Source organism: Protomyces lactucae-debilis (genome assembly GCF_002105105.1).
Source record: "Protomyces lactucae-debilis strain 12-1054 chromosome Unknown BCR37scaffold_3, whole genome shotgun sequence".
NCBI lineage: Eukaryota > Fungi > Ascomycota > Taphrinomycetes > Taphrinales > Protomycetaceae > Protomyces > Protomyces lactucae-debilis.
The window spans coordinates 411358-433475 of NW_024467995.1; the positions used below are offsets into that span (position 1 = coordinate 411358).

At 51.0% G+C, this 22118-nt stretch overlaps 11 protein-coding genes across 11 annotated transcripts; 7 read left to right on the plus strand and 4 right to left on the minus strand.

The window, feature by feature from the left end:
* Positions 1-74: 74 nt before the first annotated feature.
* On the plus strand, positions 75-2486 carry BCR37DRAFT_385757 (uncharacterized protein; the record flags this gene model as incomplete). Its single annotated transcript, XM_040870385.1, has 1 exon — positions 75-2486. One exon carries the CDS (start codon positions 75-77, stop codon positions 2484-2486), a length of 2412 nt encoding a protein of 803 aa, XP_040727480.1.
* A 2487-nt stretch (positions 2487-4973) lies between these two features.
* BCR37DRAFT_385758 (uncharacterized protein) lies at positions 4974-6958 on the minus strand (the record flags this gene model as incomplete). The annotated part of the gene is made up of 2 exons (XM_040870386.1): positions 4974-5240; positions 5288-6958. 2 exons carry the CDS (start codon positions 6956-6958, stop codon positions 4974-4976), a joined length of 1938 nt encoding a protein of 645 aa, XP_040727481.1.
* A 269-nt stretch (positions 6959-7227) lies between these two features.
* BCR37DRAFT_391094 (uncharacterized protein) lies at positions 7228-8136 on the minus strand (the record flags this gene model as incomplete). Its single annotated transcript, XM_040870958.1, has 1 exon — positions 7228-8136. The coding sequence occupies one exon, from the start codon at positions 8134-8136 to the stop codon at positions 7228-7230; it is 909 nt and encodes a 302-aa protein (XP_040727482.1).
* A 1197-nt stretch (positions 8137-9333) lies between these two features.
* BCR37DRAFT_391095 (pseudouridine synthase) lies at positions 9334-10383 on the plus strand (the record flags this gene model as incomplete). The annotated part of the gene is made up of 1 exon (XM_040870959.1): positions 9334-10383. One exon carries the CDS (start codon positions 9334-9336, stop codon positions 10381-10383), a length of 1050 nt encoding a protein of 349 aa, XP_040727483.1.
* Positions 10384-10424: 41 nt separating this feature from the next.
* Positions 10425-11424, plus strand: BCR37DRAFT_376873 (dihydrofolate reductase-like domain-containing protein). The gene has a single exon (XM_040868684.1). The coding sequence runs from the start codon at positions 10454-10456 to the stop codon at positions 11237-11239; it is 786 nt and encodes a 261-aa protein (XP_040727484.1). The 5' UTR covers positions 10425-10453; the 3' UTR covers positions 11240-11424.
* On the minus strand, positions 11234-12229 carry BCR37DRAFT_376874 (uncharacterized protein). The gene is made up of 2 exons (XM_040868685.1): positions 11602-12229; positions 11234-11555 (listed from the first exon to the last, which is right to left on the minus strand). Exons 1-2 carry the CDS (start codon positions 11978-11980, stop codon positions 11287-11289), a joined length of 648 nt encoding a protein of 215 aa, XP_040727485.1. The 5' UTR covers positions 11981-12229; the 3' UTR covers positions 11234-11286.
* Positions 12181-12879, plus strand: BCR37DRAFT_409333 (ribosomal protein L10-domain-containing protein; the record flags this gene model as incomplete). The annotated part of the gene is made up of 1 exon (XM_040872149.1): positions 12181-12879. The coding sequence occupies one exon, from the start codon at positions 12181-12183 to the stop codon at positions 12877-12879; it is 699 nt and encodes a 232-aa protein (XP_040727486.1).
* A 66-nt stretch (positions 12880-12945) lies between these two features.
* BCR37DRAFT_211294 (microtubule associated protein-domain-containing protein) lies at positions 12946-15486 on the plus strand. The gene has a single exon (XM_040866422.1). The coding sequence runs from the start codon at positions 13046-13048 to the stop codon at positions 15131-15133; it is 2088 nt and encodes a 695-aa protein (XP_040727487.1). The 5' UTR covers positions 12946-13045; the 3' UTR covers positions 15134-15486.
* Positions 15487-16593: 1107 nt separating this feature from the next.
* Positions 16594-17525, plus strand: BCR37DRAFT_217659 (uncharacterized protein). Its single transcript, XM_040866437.1, has 2 exons — positions 16594-17072; positions 17116-17525. The coding sequence occupies exons 1-2, from the start codon at positions 16771-16773 to the stop codon at positions 17438-17440; spliced, it is 627 nt and encodes a 208-aa protein (XP_040727488.1). The 5' UTR covers positions 16594-16770; the 3' UTR covers positions 17441-17525.
* Positions 17526-20137: 2612 nt separating this feature from the next.
* Positions 20138-21312, plus strand: BCR37DRAFT_217663 (alpha beta hydrolase fold family). Its single transcript, XM_040866438.1, has 3 exons — positions 20138-20444; positions 20489-20649; positions 20696-21312. Exons 1-3 carry the CDS (start codon positions 20242-20244, stop codon positions 21280-21282), a joined length of 951 nt encoding a protein of 316 aa, XP_040727489.1. The 5' UTR covers positions 20138-20241; the 3' UTR covers positions 21283-21312.
* On the minus strand, positions 21146-22103 carry BCR37DRAFT_407052 (ras-related protein rab-like protein-10; the record flags this gene model as incomplete). Its single annotated transcript, XM_040872115.1, has 3 exons — positions 21146-21764; positions 21812-21892; positions 22005-22103. 3 exons carry the CDS (start codon positions 22101-22103, stop codon positions 21342-21344), a joined length of 603 nt encoding a protein of 200 aa, XP_040727490.1. The 3' UTR covers positions 21146-21341.
* Positions 22104-22118: the final 15 nt, after the last annotated feature.

Below are 22118 nucleotides of genomic sequence, written 5' to 3' on the forward strand. Positions count from 1 at the left end.
GGTTGGCCGTGAAGCCAGGAAGGGTCGGGAGGGCGACAGGAGGCTGAGTGAATCCAGGAATAGTCGGCAATGCAATGACAATTTCGCTGGTTGCCCTCTTGGTGGTGACTGTGGCCATGGTGTTCGCGACAGGAGTAGTGTTACCGCCAGCAGGCCGTGTTGTTTGTGCTGGAGGAGAAGGGAACGCTGGGAAGGTGGGGACAGCCAACGAAGGCAAAGCAAGCGATGGAAGTTTGATCGAAGGAACGGCCAAGCTAGGTGCTGCAGGGAAAGAAGGAGCAGGAAAAGTAGGAATTGCGAGCGAAGGCAAGGCCAAGCTTGGTGCTGCAGGGAAAGAAGGTGCCGCGAATGAAGGAATTGCGAGCGAAGGCAAGGCCAAGCTTGGTGCAGCAGGGAAAGAGGGTGCCGCGAATGAAGGAATTGCGAGCGAAGGCAAGGCCAAGCTTGGTGCTGCAGGGAAAGAAGGAGCAGCGAAAGTAGGAATTGCGAGCGAAGGCAAAGCCAAGCTTGGTGCAGCAGGGAAAGAAGGAGCAGCGAAAGTAGGAATTGCGAGCGAAGGCAAAGCCAAGCTTGGTGCAGCAGGGAAAGAAGGAGCAGCGAATGAAGGCAAGGCCAAGCTTGGTGCTGCAGGGAATGATGGTGCCGCGAACGTAGGAATGGCCAAGCTCGGTGCTGCAGGGAAAGAGGGTGCCGCGAAAGTTGGAATTGCCAGGGAAGGAACCTTGATCGAAGGAATGGCCAAGCTAGGTGCAGCAGGGAATGAGGGCGCCGCGAATGAAGGAATTGCGAGCGAAGGCAAGGCCAAGCTTGGTGCAGCAGGGAAAGAAGGAGCAGCGAAAGTAGGAATTGCGAGCGAAGGCAAAGCCAAGCTTGGTGCTGCAGGGAAAGAAGGAGCAGCGAATGAAGGGATTGCGAGCGAAGGCAAGGCCAAGCTTGGTGCTGCAGGGAAAGAGGGTGCCGCGAAAGTTGGAATTGCAAGCGAAGGAACCTTGATCGAAGGGATGGCCAAGCTAGGTGCAGCAGGGAAAGAGGGTGCCGCGAATGAAGGAATTGCTAGCGAAGGCAAGGCCAAGCTTGGTGCTGCAGGGAACGATGGTGCCGCGAACGTAGGAATGGCCAAGCTCGGTGCTGCAGGGAAAGGTGGTGCAGCGAAAGTCGGAATGGCCAAGCTCGGTGCTGCAGGGAAAGAGGGTGCCGCGAAAGTCGGAATTGCCAGCGAAGGAACCTTGATCGAAGGAATGGCCAAGCTAGGTGCAGCAGGGAAAGAGGGTGCCGCGAATGAAGGAATTGCGAGCGAAGGCAAGGCCAAGCTTGGTGCAGCAGGGAAAGAAGGAGCAGCGAAAGTAGGAATTGCGAGCGAAGGCAAGCCCAAGCTAGGTGCAGCAGGGAAAGAGGGTGCAGCGAATGAAGGAATTGCGAGCGAAGGCAAGGCCAAGCTTGGTGCTGCAGGGAAAGAAGGTGCCGCGAAAGTCGGGATTGCGAGTGAAGGCAAGGCCAAGCTTGGTGGTGCAGGGAAAGAGGGTGCCGCGAAAGTTGGAATTGCCAGCGAAGGAACCTTGATCGAAGGGATGGCCAAGCTAGGTGCAGCAGGGAAAGAGGGTGCCGCGAATGAAGGAATTGCTAGCGAAGGCAAGGCCAAGCTCGGTGCTGCAGGGAAAGATGGTGCAGCGAAGGTCGGAATGGCCAAGCTCGGTGCTGCAGGGAAAGAGGGTGCCGCGAACGTAGGAATCGCAAGCGAAGGCAAGGCCAAGCTTGGTGCTGCAGGGAAAGAAGGGGCAGCGAATGAAGGGATTGCGAGCGAAGGCAAGGCCAAGCTTGGTGCTGCAGGGAAAGAGGGCGCTGCGAACGTAGGAATTGCCAATGAGGGCAGTGCAAGACTAGGTGCAGCAGGGAAAGAGGGTGCTGCGAATGTAGGAATTGCGAGCGAAGGCAAGGCCAAGCTTGGTGCTGCAGGGAAAGAGGGTGTAGCCAACGATGGGATTGCCAATGAGGGCAGTGCAAGACTAGGTGCAGCAGGAAAAGAGGGTGCTGCGAATGTAGGAATTGCGAGCGAAGGCAAAGCCAAGCTTGGTGCTGCAGGGAAAGAAGGAGCAGCGAAAGTTGGGATTGCGAGCGAAGGCAAGGCCAAGCTTGGTGCAGCAGGGAAAGAAGGAGCAGCGAAAGTTGGGATTGCGAGCGAAGGCAAGGCCAAGCTTGGTGCTGCAGGGAAAGAGGGTGCAGCCAACGATGGGATTGCCAATGAGGGCAGTGCAAGACTGGGTGCAGCAGGGAACGATGGTGCTGCGAATGTAGGAATTGCGAGTGAAGGCACCTTGATCGAAGGGATGGCCAGGCTTGGTGCTGCAGGTGCCGCAGGGAAGCTAGGCACTGCCAAGCTTGGTGCAGCAGGGAATGATGGAGCAGCGAATGTTGGAACTGCGAGAGACGGCGCTGTGAGAGAGGGAATCTTGATGGAGGGCAACGCCAGTGTCGGCAGAACAATCTGAGGATTCACCGAGAGTGTCTGAGGTTGAATCGTCGCGCCTGGGAAGGTCACCTTGAATGGGTCTCCAAGCTTGATCGTCTGAGGAAGGCCGAGAAGTGCATCAGCCTCAGGCTCAGCGACAGGAGCTGCGTATGCAACACCGAGGAGAATGGCTGCGGTGATGACCTGCATTGCTGTTGGATTGAATGAGGGTCTCTTTCGGCAGCATTGCCTCACTTTATACACAAGTCAAAGATACAGTAAAGCACTGAGGCCATGTACGAATCCGGCGCGGATAGAAACATGGCGCCCGCTACCCGGAACCCGATGGCAAGGTCCATGGCACCATAGTTGCAAGGGATAGCAAAGCTTCATCGATGCCAAGGTGTGTCTCAGGAAGGCATTGAAACGTGCCAGAGTTTGCAGAGCTAATTCAGGCCCACCATCCGCAGTGCGCGGGGAGATGACGCAGACGCGGAGTCTACTAGGTGCAGAGCTGCCGCTGCAGTATTCAGGAGCACAAAATCACAGCGCATATTGTTGTGTCGTTGAGCAATAGAGTTTTTTGACAGCGCGTCTGTGAGACTGAAACATTCGGTGATGGACGGATCCCAGTGCTGGCAGCCGCCGACGACCTGCCACCAACCAATCAAGAAGTCGCCGTGAACCATACCAGAAGCTTCTTCATTTTGCCAAGGGCACGCAGGCCTTCACCAGGTGGCACTGACACCTGTGATGGCAGCACCGGAAACAGCCTGCCAGGCACCTGTCACTTCACTGACAGGGGAAGGATTTGCAGTAGCTGAGTGAATCGAGCAAAAATCTCCTGCCGAGGCCATGTCTTGAGGCAAGAATGGCGGTCTGTCGCCGTCTGTATACTTGCCATGCAAGAAGCTCAACTAGTTTGATCCCAAAGCTTGGTTAGCGAGCATGCACTGCTGCCGGGGACTGTAGTTACAAGTAAGCGAGCCTCGAGGTACAGCAGCATTCATAGTAGCTCGAACGTGATTATGCATGCATCGTGGCCGTGGTAGCAAGCTATACCACTACTACCTTAGCTTGGGAAATACAGGTGCAGCGGCAGCTCATGGGAATACGCGGGGTCGAGTGGAACTCCGCAAAGTCCGCACACAGCTGCCATGAGCCATAGTAACGTTAGTATCAGAGCCAAGAGCCCCGCCGGGTGTCGGCCACAGACTCACGGCCCACTTACAAGTGCACTCGATCGATGTTCGAAGTATGCCCTACTAAGATCACGCCGCGCGCCCCCCGCTCCTGTCCGCGCGCGTGTCAATGACTCCGGACGACTGGCTGGCATCCTTCATCGATTTTGAGCATGATTTGGCGAGCGATTGAATTTTGAGTTTTCTACCACGCGCGTTCTCCGGTTGGTTGACTACGGCAACATTGGCAAGGTCGACAACGGTCGAAACCGGGCCTTTGCATCCATTGGGATGATTCTGCCATCAGGATTCAGCACGATGCAAACAGAATTGTCGTAAGCCTTTGGGTTCTGGGTTTTGTTCAAATGCTATCTTCGAGACATACCATTCGACCGCATAGCGTGGCCGGGTGAGACCCTTCCATGGCACTTTGCAAGCCTAAAGCTCGTGCATCATCCCATTCTACAAGAATGTCAAGAAGGCTGGTACTTTTGGGTGCACTCTGAGCTCTGTCATCTGTAAACAGCGAGCTGTTCATGGTCAAGACTCAAAAGCCGCCGCGCGTGACGCTCTGATTTCAGGGTATCGATCTGCCCAGCATATAGGTTACTACAGGAGTGGCTGTCTGATTCATTGATAGTCCTGAATGTCTTCACTTTCTTGACAACGTTCCTGGGCTCGAGTATCAGCAATTCTGAACGTGCCTATCCCATTCGTTGTCAGGGGCACTACAGTCATTCTTCACATGAGCTCGAGGAAGCCGATCTACATGCATTGACAGGCTGTCAAACACCTCGGCGAAAGATGGACCAACATCCAAGCAGCGTTTTGGTCGGGCCGGTGCTGCCAACGATCTGACCTTCGCCACAACGCGCATCCAAGACATTCTGATCTGTTTTCAGATGAGGTTGGCCGTTGCACACTCACATCGATTGCGATCTCGAAGGCTTCATAGAATCCCAACATGGAGACCGCAATAAGGTTGGAACATACATCCTATCTCCGACAAGCCGAGATGAAGCTATACAAAGTTCACCATCGAATGGTCGTCGTGAAACATTGCTTCCACCATCGAGGTTCAAATCGTGTTCTCAACGAACGACATGTCACACATCAACGGCTGCCAGATGGAAGTGTTGTGAATTAGAATTAAAAGTCTGCCAGATGCTTCCCGTGCGGGCCGCTGCGGCTACGTCCCGAGGCTGTCGCGCTCCCGTCGATCTGCAGCGTCCTGCCGAGGCTATGCCATTGTTAGACAATAGTCGCACGATTGGCATCGTCGCCACATTGGACTCGTAAGCCTCGTGTCGACGAGCGTGCGCAGGGTGTACTCAACATGCACTGAGTCAGGTCGACCGATAGACATAGCGCTTGGCTGATCTGAGTTCAGACAAGTCTATCGGGATATCAGTCTGATACCCTAGATCGCCCTTCAGCGTTCGCAAGCCATTGATGGCCTTCAAGAATATCTTCTCCACCCAAGCATCATCGACGTGTGCTTCAACAAGGCTCTTTTTGATTTGTTCAGATGTCGAACCGATCAAGGAACCGAAAAAGTCGCCAATGGAGTGGACTTCCTGACTCATGCTGTTGGCCTTCTTGTGAAGGGTCAGCTAAAGTTGTCAGTATCAATGATGTATGCTTCATGTTGAAAACTTACCACTTGTGAGGATTTGATTAGTGCGAGTGCAAAGTTGATCATGGCGTCGTCAAACTCAACCGGCAGACTAGCCAGCACGCTCATCTTGATTTGTGCTTCGTCCTTGGTCGTGGCATCAGTAGGTGGCTCTGGTAGTAAGTGCTCATGATCTGGGAGAAGGAAGGATGGTATTGAAAAGGTCGCCGCTGCACCACTGATGATGGAAACAGTCTGTGCCTGTTCCTGGTCTTCATCGTGGTCCACAACTATCTCATCATCGGTATGCGCCGCCGGCATCGATTTGATGACGAGTATCCTAGGCGTTTTGACAAAGGTGACTATATCGTACTCTGTATTCAGCGGAACAGATGCCAATCCAAGAAGTCCATCTAAGACCAGGCTAAAATTCCCGTCAGACAGGAAGCCTTCAACAAACTTCTTGAGTTTTTCGAGCTCCTTATTTTCTTGGGTATAGTGCTTGAACAGTTTATTCTCAAGCATGTGGTTGATATAGTGGCCCTTGCCCGTCAGTGTGATTGATTTGAAGAGCACAGGGTGGTTGTATGCCACTAGATTGAGAAATAGCCTCAAGAGGACCGGAATATTGTGAAAGGCCGTTTTGAAAACACGAGGCACCATGGCTGTCAGTACACTCGACTTGACCGATTTGCCAGGTGGATTCGGTACTGACTCGCTGCCATGAATGTAAGAACCAATCAAGGCTCGCATCTGATTCTCATCATCTGTGGTAGACCCTAGCGCACGTCGTGCCTGATGTGTGATGTCCTTCCTATCAATCTTATTCAATGTTGCTTGGTAGTGTTCTTTCGCCTTGAGCTCTTCTGCGAGCGCAGCGGCACTTGTCCTTCCCATGGGCATAGGCGGTCGGCCTTTCGTAATATCATGATGCGCTTGTTGGTCGTCTTGCTCTAAGTCACGATGAAGACCGCTTTTCTTCTTGTCTGTGAATGGGCCCTTGACGGTTCCATAGATATCACCAATATCGATATTGCGTCCGATCCGCCAAATGAATGAATCTGTTTGAATGCCAATCTCCAAGTCGTCGTTGATTTTGACGCCTACTTCAACACCGTGTACTTGGAGTGTTAGGGTTCTCAAGGAAAATGTGACGCCCTTGATGACGAGCAAGCAAGGGACATCGCCATCGTCAATATCGAGGGCTGGAAAGTTGAAAAAGGCCAGCTTGTCTCCATGGATGTGGAATGAAGCAAATACTTTCCGTAGAGATTCGCGTAGCTTGAGCTGCAGCCATGTGATGCGCATGAATGCAGCAATCACAATGGCCGGATAACAGACTCCCTTGTATAATTTGATGAGCAGCCAAGATGTACTGCAGATGAGGTACGATGCCTGAATTGAAAGAATGATGATAGACAGCACAGGTGGACGCTTGAAGAGCCCATCAGGCTGTCCAAGTAACAGGACAAAGATGAGGAACGGTGTGCCAGAGATGAACCACTTCAGACTCCAAGTATACAGCGGCAGTGTGAGTGCCGCCATGGTGATGAAGTAGTAGGGCAATTCCAATCCCCACAAATCTGTGAACCTTCTTGATGCTAGGTACTCTGGCGCCTTTTCCTCAGCCTTGTCGTCTGACTGTTGGTGGTTGCGCTGATGCGCATGCTCGAGTATCCGCGCCTCATTCAAGTTGATGCCGAGAGGTCCTTCCATACTGTCGCCGAGGGATATAGTACTATCTTCTCATGGTCATGGTATGCGACTAACTAGTTCTGGCGCTGCAATTGTGTCTTTATGGGATTGCGCTCAATGACGTCTTGGTCATTCAGTGCCGCAGCAGAATCTGAGCAGATGAATCTCGGAATCAATCTCAGAAATCGGTCCACCGGCAGTCAATCGCCAAATCTCAGGCTGCAGATCCGGGGTAGCACAGAGACAGTCACACAGCATATCCCCGTGCCAGTATTAGTATTATCAACCTCTTATTCATCATCATCATTACTGAGTCCCTCTTCCTCCTCATCTTCCTGATCGCCCTTCTGCAGCACACGCACACCAAGTCCAACCTCAGACTCGCGCGGACGATAAGCCAGCCCACGCTGAGCATCCGTCAACAGCTGTTCACTGACCAGCAGTGCGCGCTGAATGCTTCCATCAAGACTTCGTATCGTGCCCGTCAATTCATCGCTCAACAGGACTTTACGCCGTACGTCTTCCATATCAGCCGGCCATGCATCGTCGTCTGAAGTCAACGCCTCTGAGGCATCAGGCGACAGCGGCTTCATTGTGCCCAGACCACGCGCTTCTTGCGCATGTCTCCGTAGTTGCTTGAGTTCACTCGCCTGTCTCCGTGTTTGTTTCTCAAGATGCGCATTCACGGCCATGAGGGAAGTATTCCGAATCTCATAATCTAGCATGCGTCGCGTTGATGACTCTGCCGCTGCTGCAGAAGCTTGCGTCATGTCCAAATCATGCACTTCTGTGAATTCTGGTGATTGATGGTTGAGTCCACTCGACAAAGACGGCGATGCGCACGAAGGCGCACGCGCGCGTCTCGTATAGGATGGTCCAGCCAATTCAGCAGCAATGGCGCTACCAGCTGACGACAACGTACTGCCGCGACTTGTTCGTTTCTCAGCATACTCTGTTCTTGCTTGCATGGTATGGATTGCTTCTGTGGACAGCCGACGACGTCGTGCAAGCAAGTCTTCTGAATGTGTCTCGCGAAGGCTTGGTCGTGCAAGAATGGGATTCGGGCGACCTGTATGCGGTGTAGGCGAGTCTGTTTGACGAAAAAGATCTGGGCTATTACTGCGAGAAACGCGAGGCGCAATATTACTTGCGCTGTGTGGTAAGGCGCTGGCAGAGTCGGCACGTCTGAAGTCTGGCATGGCGGCTTTGCTTGTACGCGGCGCTGAGTAGGATGAAGCGGTAAAAAATGCGGGTTTTGTATGCCTGGCTTCATGTGATGAAGAATGAGATGAGACTTGAGTCGTCGTTGTGCTTCGAGTGGGCGAAGCAGGCCGTCGCGTGGTGACAGAAGACGGCATATTGCTTAGTATCTTGCGCGGCGGGGCCAGCGCGCCTGCTCCATCGATGCCATGTAGAGAATTGAAGCTTGGCGCCTTGACGATCGGTCTCGGCCGAGGCACTACGTCCTGCGCTGCATGCGATTGTCCTTGTGGCAAAGTTGTCGCCTTGACGACGATGCGCCTTTGCGCCGGATCGCCTTGAGCGGGTTTAGAAGGAGAGCGAGTTCCGTTCATACGATTATTTGTTTGCTTCCGCGTGCTGCTAGCTATTGTATCCAGCCAGGGCCCCTTCCATTGAGTGTCGCCGTCTTGTTGCTGAGTGTGTGTTGATGCTTTCGTCGTTCAACTTTTGGTTTGCACTTTCGCCATGAACCATATGTACATACATCTGCTGCAGCTGGGCCCTGGCTTAGAAATGGGCTGCTCGAACTGACCTATCATCGAAACAACAGCACCTAGATCGCTGCAACCGCTGCTGATGATGCTTCATCTGATGGAGACGCTGGATGCACTATCGCCCAAGACTTGTCTCATCATCTCGCCGACATCGGAGTATGTTTGACTTTGGTCAAGAGAGTGGTCATGCTGGCCGAGATGAGCAGCCCAGTACTTCAGCTGTTCTCATACCCTTTTGACCAAACAGTCCATCTAACTAAACAGCCCATGTGCTAAGGTGACCCAATATTTTGAAAAGGATGCGTCTTGTCGCCGTGTACTGATAATCAAGTACTGATAATCAATACTTTGATGCAATGAACGAATCTGTAGATACATGCGCCATGTACATCAGCGAACTATGTATCATTTCCCATCGGTCATGTAGGTACCATGGCCAGGGCAGCAAACGCGCCGTGCTATCACCCTGCTATGTGAATGCTGCAACAAGACTGTTCATCATGGCTGCCCATCTGAATTTAGAATTTTCTTTGCAACTGCGAACAGTCGACAAGAACTCGACACTCTTGTATACGTCAACGTGAAAATCCATCCATCTGCTGTGCTCCAAGAGCCCTGCTTCCTAATACTACTTCATTTGTGCTCAAAATTCATACTAGAATGAGTGGTCTCTTTGCGGTCAATAAGCCCACCGGCATCTCCTCTGCCGGTTTGCTCCACGACATCCAACATGTCCTCTCACGCTCCCCGCTCTTCGCCGCTGACCTGGACGCTCAAGCTCAACGCTCCGCTGCAGGCAACAAGGGACGCAAACGTCCTCGTTTCAGCCACAAGATCAAGATGGGACATGGTGGAACCCTTGATCCCCTTGCAAGTGGTGTCTTGATTGTCGGTGTTGGCAAGGGCACCAAACAACTTGGCAGCTTCCTTGGCTGTTCAAAAGAATACGAAGCCATTGCTTTATTTGGTATTGCAACCGATACGTATGATAGTGAAGGGAAAATTGTCTCTCGTTGCCCATGTAAGCATGTCACGAAAGCATTGCTTGAACGAACCATTGCTGCACAGTTTCGTGGGGACATCATGCAGACGCCACCTATTTACTCGGCATTGAAGATGCAAGGGAAGCCGTTGTATGAGTATGCAAGGGAAGGTAAACCATTACCTGCGGAAATCAAAGCACGACCTGCAACGGTCTCTCGATTTGATGTCACCCACGTCACAACGGAACATGAATGGGTGGAACCCAAGGAGGAGGCAGCGGAAGAAATTCGACTTGCTGCACAGGCTCTCAAGACGCTCAAGCCAGACCCGGAGACTGAGCTAAAGCACGTTACAGAGACAGAAAAGACTACAGAGTCTGCTAAATCTGACGAGAAGCTCGTGGCTGTTCATCTCAGCATGACAGTCTCGTCCGGCACCTACGTTCGTTCGCTCATTCACGATCTGGGCATTGCTGTGGGTAGTGCAGCACACATGGTTTCGCTTGTTCGATCGCGCGTCGGTGACTATACCCTTGCCGATGCACTCCCACCGAGCGCCTTTCAGGATGGATCCTGGGAAACAAGACTCTCAAAGACACTACAGTTTGAGAAATCAACAGACGTGAAGGAAGCGGAAGAAGCGGCACGTGGACCGCCTGCGAGTGAAAAGGCTATTGAGGGTGAGGCACTTCCTGCAACAGGCTCGAAACGGTCCTTTGCTGAATAAAATACAATCCGTTATTGAGCTTACACGCCCTATTTCAGAGTCGCGACGGGATTTTACACACTTGGATACAATGACTGTCATGGACAAACAAGCCGTCGTATACCTGCACAGCAATGTCGATAGAATGAGCGTCACGTTGACGTATGCACAGAGTTTGGATGGTTGTATTGGCACAAGGACAGGGAAACCACTAGTCTTGTCGGGTCGTGAAAGTTTTCGAGTGACGCACACATTACGACGTTATCATGATTATATCCTCGTGGGAGCAGGCACATGCGCGTCGGATGATCCAGGGTTGAATGCACGCGATGGACATAATAATGCCGTTGACTTGGCCTATCAACCCATCCCGGTCTTTGTTGACTTGCAGGGTCGTTGTCAATTGACAAAAGATGCGAAAGTGTGTAAACTTGCGCGAAAGGGTCAAGGACTCCCTGCACTACGACTCGTTCACCGAGCCTTGTTTGAAGCGAGACACAGGCGATTGTCTGCGGATGTGAATATGGAAGCTGCGTGTTGTGGACTAGAGGCTGGTGGTGTCAAAACAATCTTTCTCGATGCTGCAACAATCAAGGTGGATGAAGCTGGTCATGCGTCTTGCTCTTGGGACGATATCATTGCTTGTCTACGCGCGTTGGACCCTAAAAAACAGAGCATCATGATTGAAGGCGGCGCAGGAGTCATTCGCTCCGTGCTAGCAGAACGAGCAGCTTCACTGGTGATTGTGACGGTTGCGCCGTCGTATATCGGAGAGAATGGCGTCTCCTTGGGCTTGACTGAAGCAATTGGACTCATGGGCGTCAAGACTGCAGTATTTGGTCGCGATACGGTCATGAGCGGTGTGTTGAGATCGTAAAGCATCAACATCATAAACATAAACTATTGGTAACTATGGGGATTGCTTCAAGCAGAAGTTGGATTCTCATTCTTGTCCAAGATGCCTTCCTTGATGAGTGTCTCTGGTTCTGGCCTGTGTTCGAGTTTCTCCTCCAACGCATGAGCAACATTTTGGTGTAAATCGTGCGTGCCACCGCCTTGACCTGGCAGGATATTTTTAGAGGTCAACTCATCAGGCGATGGGCGATGAGCAATCTTGGAGTCGAGGGTGTCTTTGAGTTGTGCCGTCTTGAGCTTGTCCTGTGCAGCTTGTAGCGATGGTGCAACATTGCCTTCTGCCTTGATTAGCACGATGAGAAATGATTCAGAAAGAAGGCATACCCTTGAGAATGCCGTGTGCTTTGAGTTCCTTCTCCTCAGGACGATGAGCAATCTTGTCTGCCAAGGCATCCTCAATCTGTCGCTTCTTGAGCTCCTCTTGCTTCTGTTGCAATGCAGGCGCCACGTGTGTGTCCTTGAGGATATTCTTCTCCTGCAGCTCCTTGGCACTGGGCCTGTGAGCAATCAGATCATCCAGCTTCTTCTCCTCAGCTGGGCTCAATGGACCAATGCTGTGTGCTGGATTGGGCTTGGTAGGGGAGGCAGTGGTCGGTGCTGACTCTGCCGAAGGTGCCAGTGGTTCTGTGCCTGTGACTTTCTTGGCCACGGCGTTGATGGTGTCGACTGCGATGGCCTTGGCCTTGTTCAGAGTATCTTCCATGTCTCTGCTAGCCTGTACCAGCTGTAGATATCGCCTCTTGTGAGTAGTCCTTCTACGTGTGGAGTCGCCTGCTGTCCATTTCTCTCACGCTTTCCCGTGCGACAAACCCAAAAAAGTTGAAGAGAGAACTTGCGAGTAGCAGCAGTAGCAATAGTAGTAGAACAGAGTAGTAAGAACAGAGTAGGAGCAGCTATACAGACATGCCCAAGTCAAAGCGAGAAAAAGTAGTCTCCCTCACACAGACAGACAAGAAGGGCCGCGAGGGGAAAGAGGCACTCTACCGCAGTATTCGCGACGCCCTCGATACCTGCAAGTACGCATGGGTCTTTTCCGTTGAAAACATGCGCAACACCTACCTCAAGGATGTCCGTGCACAGTGGGCAGACTCGCGCATCTTCCTGGGTCGCACGAAAGTCATGGCGAAAGCATTGGGCAACACTCCCGCTGAAGAGTACCTCGATGGACTTTCCAGATTGTCGCCCTTACTCAAAGGAACGGTCGGCTTGCTGTGTACATCGCATCCGCCAGAACTTGTGGAGGAATGGTTTGCATCTTACAGCAAGACCGATTTCGCGAGGGCAGGTACAACGAGTCCCCTCACATTCACCGTCCCAGCTGGCGCCGTCTATACGCGTGGTGGTCAAGTCGCTGCAGAAGATGATGTCTTGCTATCACATACACTCGAGCCTTCCGTCAGAGGCATGGGGATGCCGACGCTCTTGAAGAATGGTGTCATTACCCTCTCACATGACTACACCGTCTGCAAGGAAGGCGACCTCCTCAACTCCAACCAGACTCGCCTGCTCAAGCTCTTTGGTATTGCTGTTGCCCAGTTTGAGATTAAGCTGCTGGGTCACTATGACGCTGACCGCAAGGATGTGGTCATCAGGAAGGCCTAGTTTCTCTCTTTTATGTATTTATGTAGCGTTTCTGCAACAATGAGCGATAATGTGACTGCCACTTTTTCCCTTTGTTTCCAAAACAAAGCGACAGCAACGACCAAGACGGACTCAACACTTGAAGTGAAGCTGCTGCTGGGAGGCCTGTCCTCTCCTATATCCTGCGATGAGTGACTGGACGCGCTTCAAGGACCAGCTCGACGGCCACTATGCAAAACTCCATGCCCTCCACCAACAACTCGGCGGCGAACACCACGATTCAGCCGCCACCATCTTACACGTCGTTGAAGCGGCCCTCGACGCGTCTCTCGATGCAACACGTCAAGAATGCGATGCCGTCATTGCAGATTGTCGTGCCATGCAGTCAGATATGCATCGTATGCGTATTGCATTGGGCGAAACCTCTATCATCCTACAAGGACTCGATGACCCATTCTCTCAGGGTGCCGAGGAGATTCCCATTCAAGCACCACTGCTGCATAGTCAAAAACTCATCCATGCAGAATGGCAAGCTGTGAAGCGTGCCTTTCTTGAACGCGCAGACAAGGTGCTTGCGTTGTATACGAAACTCCAAGCCTTTGTTGGGTTGGTATCGCCGGATGTGATTCACCTCACCATCCCCGATTTGAGTGCAGCAGGTCCACCTGAAGATGTGAGTCTTTTGAAGCTCGGTCAAATTGAAGCGGCATTGTCACGATGTAGTCGTGATGTACAGCGTAGGAAACGACAAGTCCAGCAATACGGCAAGGAAATTGTTCAGCTATGGGCAGAACTCGCGGTAGAAACCTCACAACTCTCCTCACAACTCGATCAGCAAATCATGTTGGATAGTCAGACGAACCCGGAAGTACTCGGGTTGACGGATGAAGCCATTGCTGTGCTTGAACAAAAACGCAGTGTGCTCCTGCAGCAAAAAGAAGAACGTGCTGCAAAGATTCAAACGGCAACCGTCACGGTTCGTATGCTGCATGCAAAACTCAAGCTACACCCACAAGAACTCACCATCTTCCTGTCTCGTACACGCGGCGCGTCACAAGTGGCAGTCGAACACTGTGAGCGTGAATTGGAACGTCTTGCAATCCTCAAAAAGGATCATATCGAGGAATTTGTTCGAGATTCACGCATGGAGCTCGAAGCACTCTGGGATCAACTCTTGCTCGGTGAAGAACAACGTCTGCAATTTGAGCCATTCTTTACAGCCGTTTATACGGATGCGAGTTTACTTGCGCATGAGCATGAAATCACACGCATCCAACAAGTCCTTGCAGAACAAGCGCCATTACTCACGCTCATCCAGCAACATATGCAGCTCGACACTGAACGACAAGAACTTGCGGCCATCACATCCAACCCCAATAGATTCAGAGAACGCGGCTATAATCCCATGGCTGAATCAAAACTCCGCAGTAAAGTTGAGAAGCGTCTACCAAAAGCAGAAGCAGCATTGAGAGAAGCACTCGCTGCCTATCAAACCCAGCATGGCGAACCATTCTTGGTATGGGGAGAATTATACCTCGATGGCGATAGTCCACCTGCTGCATCTCTTGCAGGTAGTACAGGCCATGCCTCAACACGACCGAAAACAGCAACAGCTCCCTTTCAAGCGCCTGCAATGCAACCGCACACAAAAGCAAGACCCCGTACACCTGCTGCGACGCTTATTAGACCTGCGACGATTGCTGCAGGGACACCAGCGACTACGGCGAGTAGTGTCAACAGACATAGCAATGGTCGTCAATTATCTGGCGAAGTGCCATCGAGTGGTAGTTCAGGAACAAGTGGTCTTCGGCATGCGGCATTGAGTAAATCTGTGGGAAGTCGGTCGATAGGTACACCCATTCGTCCTGGCCTGAATGGATTGACCCATGTGGCTCAAACGGAGAGTGCAGCAATGCGAACGATGCCTGGTGGAAGTATGTCACGCATTTCTGGGCCAACGAGTATGCCGAGACCGACGCAGACGAGCGCGCTCAAGGAACGACCACATGCCAATGTCAGCAAGATTCCTGGACCGCCTGCAGTCTTGCAGAAACCCACCATGGTGCCGCTTGTGAAACAAGTCGTTGAATCAGCTGCTCTTGATGTTGAGGCGAAGAGTGAGGTAGCGACTGAGGAGGTTGTAGCGAAGCAAGAAAAGACACGATTCAGCTTTACGCCCGTTGCAGCGCAAGTAGCTCTTGGTATGGCGAATCCTGGACTGCATCAGGTTGATGAGGCTAGCTTTGAGGACGGCTGGGGTGGCGAGGGATTCTGATTGAACTGGCGAAACAAAGATAACTTTACCGTGCTATTTCGTTTCTTCGACAGAAAACAATGAGAAGACCGTCCCTATAATTGAAGTTATCTTGCGATGGTGCTTTGGCAGACTCACGAGTCAAGTCAGTGAGATACGGGCGCCAATAATCGGGTATTGAAATGAAAATATTAGTCTGAGATGAGTCTTGACATCCACCTTGGCGGCACCGAATGACTTTGGAATGACAAATCGTACACGTTGCAGTTTCAAGTTGTTGTGCGCTCAGGCTTCTGCATCAAGCACTTCATTTGACGCAAGCTGACCAAAGATACGATGACCTGTCCTCAATTCTCCAGGCACGCTCCAAAATTTAGTCTTTGAGCCCAAAGGCATGCTTCACCATGCAGAAGAACAGCGCCAGAGTGTAGGCCTTACACTCAACAATGATATCAGTCATCGCGATCGTATGTGCATAAGGGTGGCGGATGCGAGGTAGATGTGATGAAATGGATGAAGGGTTGACAGCTGACTTCACCAGCACAGACTGAAAGTTCTTGATCCGTCCTTTAGCTTGCAAAGAGTGCGCAAAGACTTCCCGGCGCGCTAGCCGATTTTGTGATATGAAAGACGTGGTTTCCTTAGGTCGACGGTTTTCTCTATCCTCATCTTCTTATACTTGCTCAGGAGCTCTACTTCTGAAAGTTATGACTGCTGCCAACACACATGCTCTATCGCAAATTGATGTCAAAAACAACATGGGTATATAGCCAAAAATTGTTGTTGAGTTGGCCCCTGAAGTCGCGAGGATACGTGACTCGTGAGCTGACACACCCATCTGATCGCAGTTTGCCGGAACGAGCACTCAACTTGAACGGCATTCGTCTACCAGCTCCCAGTCTCAAGCACGATGCAGATGCTTCTGCTCTCACTACACCCTCAAAACACTATTGACTGACGTATCCTCTGCGTTGATGGCGAGCTTCTTTGTATGGTGCTCGACCTCCATTGTTGCAAGCAGAGATGGACACTCCTTCTACCAGAGGGACCTGTATCTGTGCTGTGTCTCGTGAGATGAGACACCTGTATACAGATACTACTTCTCATAAATCTGGTTGATGTCTCGAGCTTTCGCGCTGTCTGCGATTGCTGAAATCTTAAAGCAATCTTGCGCTAAAGGACGCACGTTAGCAAGTAGCCCTTTGCTGCTTGACTCGATCCTCAGAAAGACATGCTCCTGTTCAAACCCTCAGGACCCGACTGCTACGCGGTACCTCAGTCTTCTTCAACATGCACCGCCGTGATACTGCAGGCAAAATGGACTGTCTAAACTCACTGGAGTCAGTAATCTGGCGGATTGACTCATCATGTTTGTCGCGTCTATCACATTCAGGGGCAGTTTGCGATGCATTTTCTCGGATATCTCAGTGTCTACCGTATCTGGCATCTCCGAGCCAGCTCAATTCGACAGAGCTGGCCGAGGCAGGAGCTTGCCCAATCAAGTACGAGTTCTGAACGTACTGTGTTCAACCCTGGGGCTCCGCTGAAATGGAGCAAGGAGTTTTAAAAGACTCACGGCTTCTGAGCTTCAGGGTTCTGCCAGCACATCGATCATTTGACTCACCACTCAATATTCAATATCTGAGACAAGATCCGTCATGTTCCGGCTCAAGGTACAGAATGTTGCCTTGATGGTGTGGCTCTCGCTTTCCATCGCGACTCTTTCGTCTGCCCGTAAGTTGAATTGTAACCGACTGGTGTTCAAGTACGTATATGATACTGGGGTCGCCCCCATCGAAACAAAAACATGTCAGACGACGTGTGATGCGTTGTTTCCGGATCTCATGTGGCGGAATCTTGGGAATCTTGGTTCTTCGGCAATGTCAAATTCATCCCTGGCTAACGCTATTAAAACACTGGACACAGCTTGTCTGGGAGCCTCAGGTATATGTGTGAAATGGTAAGACTTCAGTCAACGGACTACAGTCATGACTAACCTACAGGGAGCCGGCTATGATGGAGAGGGACGCTGAACCTTGCAAATGCAACATTTATCTCGGCGCCATGCGTGTCCGTAACCACGGAAAGGTGCCGACCGTGTACGATGAGTTCGACGACGTTGTCAAGTCTGTGACTTGCAAGATCGATGAATTTCGAACACAGTTTGAGGAACATTTCCGGTGGTATACTGGACAAAACGTCTCACTGGACGCAACTCGTACTCCCAAGAAGGCGGTACATTGTCGGCATTTAAGTGGTTGCGACTGTTCGAATTTTGTGGCATTGTCTTCGCCTAATGGGTACTTTTGCACCTTAGACAACTGGTAGTCTGTCAGCTCTCTCTCTGCGGCTGAAGAACGGAACAGTTCATGAAGCCATCTGTACGTACCTGCAGCTCCTTAGCTGCAGGTACGACAGAACACCTGGGATTATGGTATTAATGTGTGAGTAGTAAACAGCATTGATTACATCCCAGTCCCTGAATTGAATTTCTTTCTGAAGTTTCTGGAGAGTCAATACCACTGCTGGGCATGATCGTATGCTTCTGACGTGTGCCCTGCTCATGCTTCGAAGAAGCTCGAGCCTAAAGGATAGTTGCTATCGATATCTCTCCACTGCTTTGAATATCGCTCCGTCAGATACAGTCAAGTTAGCCTGTAAGTTGCACCCACTTTGGACTGTGGACATTGTCAAAGGGAGATCTCGGACGGAATTTTTGCACAGCTGACTTCATCAGCACAGACTGAAGGCCCTTTACACGTCTGTCAGCCTGCAAAGAGTGCGCAGACTTCCCGTTGCGCTAGCCGATTTTGTGATACGAAGACATGGTCTCCTTAGAACACCGGACCTCTTCATCCTCACCTTCATATAGTTGCTTAGGAGGTATACCCATGATACACATGACTGCTGCCATAATATATGCGCTATCACCAATTCAATGTTAATTTGTTCTTGATGACCCCCGAAGTTGCGAGAATACGAGGAGCTGGCACACCCATCTGATCGCAGATCACCGGACCAAGCACTCACTTGCACCTCTCAATGTCGAGCCCCGACTCAGATGCTTCTATCTTAGTATGTCGTCAAGAGACTATCGATCGAAGTCTTCTTTACAATGTTGACAAGCTTCGGCGTCTGATACTCGTCATCCAGCGTTGCAAGCAAAAGTAGGTGTTCTGTCTACGAGAGGAGACCGGCGAAATAAAGCAATGAACAGTCATATGTACTGGCTGATTATCTTGGTAATGATGCAGATAATGGCAGATCTATGATTCGACTAAGTGAGATACTGACGCTCGTGCCCAAACTTGACTCATTCCACCCAGCCCTCAGCTCATGATTCCTGACGCCAGATCTTGCAATTAGGTTTACGATGAGACGCCCGCAATGTATCTGAGGTGGCACCAAAACACCTTGTCTTCTAGACCGTATGTCTTCACATCGGCGGCATGCCTCTGAATGACTGAGATGGCACATACCTCTACGAAGGGAAACACCATAGCACCCCCAGGTTCCGGTTGGGTAAGGCCATAGATGATGAGTTTGACCTGTAAAGACATTTCCACAGCAACCTGTCAGAGTTAGTAGAAGCATTGAGATGCATTGAGATGATACTGTGGTAATCTTTTGTTTCGGATGAGCAGTGATATTTGGACAAGTTTGGTGCCCTTTCCTCTTGAGATAGTCCCAGGACAAGTAACGTTCTGGATTGGTGGCATCATCTACAACTGTTGCATCGACTGTCCCTCCCAAAATGATTGCAACGGCCTTTTTTTGCTTGTCTTTTGGCTTGTCCTGAAAGTCATATTCGACCAGTGCGTTGAGAAAGTTTGGCATATCGGTGCCAATATCATCCTCGCTCGCCTTCGCAGCGTCATTGGGACGACAAATGAGCCATGGAATGATCTCTTTATTGCTGGAGGGGTCAAACTTAGCAATGCCAAACTCAGTTGTATCCACAACATCACGTACACGAGGCAGCGTCACATTGTTGTGCGCGAGAGCGTTGGCCGCGAGAATCTCGTCTGATGCTAACTGACCGAAGATTCGTGCGCCGCTCGACAATGATGCAGGAGGATGCCATGTTGGAAAATGGGCACGCGGTGGGAATCTAGGATCAAATCTTGTTGCAGTACAGTAGCGCCAAAGAGCGAGCCTTATACTCAGTGCCAAGATCATCTGTCGCTTGCGTTTGCTGTGTGAAGACCTTGTCAATGGAAGCGCGGCCGCTCTGACAGAAGAAATGGGCGCCAGGCGGCCAGGCTGCCCCCCTTCGTCTCAGGGAGCTCTGAGTGTAGCTGTCTATACTGACTTTATAGTGCCGAATTGCCCGCGAGTCGCAAACATTGCCCCTCTTCTTTATCCCTAGAAGCTGCGGGCACAAACGCTGCTATTTCGTCTGACTAGAGATTCCGTGGCCGCTTTAGCGAGGACCATGGACCGAGCGCCTTCGTCCACGACAGGTTCTGCAGTAGATTGCGCTTATATGAGAACATGGTTTAAGCTTTACCATCTGCGATTATCAGGTGGTTTTTGAAGACCCCTGAACTTGTCTACGGCTAGACACCCATGATCGTGCCAGAAACACATGATCGTGCCAAGTCAGCAGCCAGACCGGCTGGGTTGGCGAAGATGTGGTCATTTGCCGAAGCGATTAGCTCATTTTGCCACCTGTGCAGCGAAATTGGACAAATGCCAGGCGAGAGAGATGCGTGAGCAGAACGAAGACTTAGGGATGAGCAGCCAGAACAGTTGTTTAAGACGCGTCTCCATCCAGCGTTGAATGTAATATTGATTTCCTCGCAGCACTTCATCCTCACAAACACTCACAATCTTCGAACCTATACGAACCCGTCACATTCGTCGGGTCTGGTGCGTCTGATCCGCTGCTCAGTTGGTTGTGGCTTATTGCTTGTATATCGTCTCCTTTTGAAATCACTTGAAAGTTGATACTACTGCAGCTGGCGTGCACGTTCGTATGCTTTGACATGCGCCCTGCAACTTCAAGCAGTTGGTTGGGCCGTCCAATCTTGCTGCCCATCTGAGAAAACACTTTCTGGTGGGCACCAGCAGCTGCACTTCTACACCACACATACATCTGTAGCTGCCAGACAGATACATCCGGGTTCATGCTCATGTCTCGAAGAGGCTTGTCCCTCAAATGTAGCTGCTATCGATACTTCTCCACTGCTTCGAGTATCGCTCCGTCAAATACAGTCAAGCTAGCCTATAAGTTGCATCTACCTCGAATTCCTTCAGACAAGACAGATGTCCAGTCTCCGCTGATCATCATGCATGGCCTTTTTGGTAGCAAGGCCAATTGGCAGTCGCTGTATGCTTTGTCTAGCTTTGTTTGTTGTTTGTGCTGATGTGTAGCGCTGAAGCTTTTGCGAATGACCTGGACCGATCCGTCTATTGTCTCGACGCACGCAACCATGGCGAGTCGCCACATGATGCCGTACACAACTACGATGTCATGGCTGAAGATGTCAAGGGCTTCATTCAGGATCGCAAACTGAAAGATGCAATCGTTGTTGGTATCAAGCACTGTTTATTCTTGCCAACATAGTAGGCTAATGACAGGTCATTCGATGGGTGCCAAAACGGCAATGATACTGGCGATTCGCTATCCAGAGCTCGTCAAACTGCTTGTCCCTGTTGACAATGCACCGATTGACGCAATGCTGACATCCGAATTCCCGCGATACGTTCGAGCGATGCGCGACATTGAGCTACGAGGCGTCCAGAAGCAATCCGAGGCAGACGCACTCCTACAAGAAACGGAACAAGACTTGTCTATACGACAATTCCTACTGACAAATCTAGTCAAGCGGAAGCAAGCAGACGGCTCTTCTCGCTTGCAGTTTCGCATTCCTATTGGAATTCTTGCGAAATCACTTGATTATATGGGCGATTTCCCTATTCTGCCTGATGAAGCACGGTTCGTTAAGCCGACATGCTTCATTCGGGGCTCCAAGAGTAAGTACGTTGCAGATGAAACGATTCCTTTGATTGGCAGGTACTTCCCTCGCTTTCAGATCAAGGATATCGACGCCGGCCACTGGGTGCAAGCAGAGAAGCCTGCTGAGTTTAAGCAGGTCCTGGAGACTTTCATCAGAGATGAAGAGGAGAAGCTCGGCGAGCAGCGACAAGAGGAGGATGATAGATGAAAAGGATTGGCCAATACGCTGAAAATGTACAAGATGTCATACAAGGCTTTTCAATATGCTCAACAGGCACAAGACGAATCATCAGCTTGTCCAGCATCCATGCGAACAGTCGATGAAGCAGTAGCAGGACTGGGCTTCTCTGCTCTGCGTTTGAGGATCTCCTCCGTCAAACTAACAAAGATGCTCCGTACATTGACATTATCCTTGGCACTTGCCTCAAAATACCCATCTGCGTGCAATTTCTTTGCGAGTGCTTCGCCTTCTTCCCTGGTCACTGTCCGACCTTGCCGATCAGTCTTGTTGCCAACAACAAAGGTCACGACATCTTGTTCTGCTGTATGTGAGTCGAGCTCTGCCATCCAGCGGGGTAATTGATCGAATGAGGCACGCGACGTCACATCATAGACGATGAGAACGCCTTGACAGCCGCGATAGTAGGAAGATGTGAGCGTTCTGAATCGTTCTTGACCTGCTGTATCCCACTCACACATGTCAGCTTGCTTGTCAGGTAGTCAAAGTCAAGGCTTACGATGGTCAACTTGACTTTTTGGCCGCGAAAGTTGATGAGCTTTGTTTTGAAGTCGACGCCGATTGTCGCCTGATTATCCTCCTATAGCGCTAGTCAGTAGATGCTTCATACTTGCATGCGCGCGCAACGCAAGTGCATGCATGGTTTGTCGCCACACTTGGACCAATATGCGCACGCCATTGATTCAACTCACTTCTGCATACGTATCGGAGGTGAAGCGCAGGAGTAAGCTGGACTTGCCTGCGCTGCTGTTGCCGATGAGGAGGAGCTTGATTGTTTCTATGTCGCTCATGTGCTGTGTGTTGTG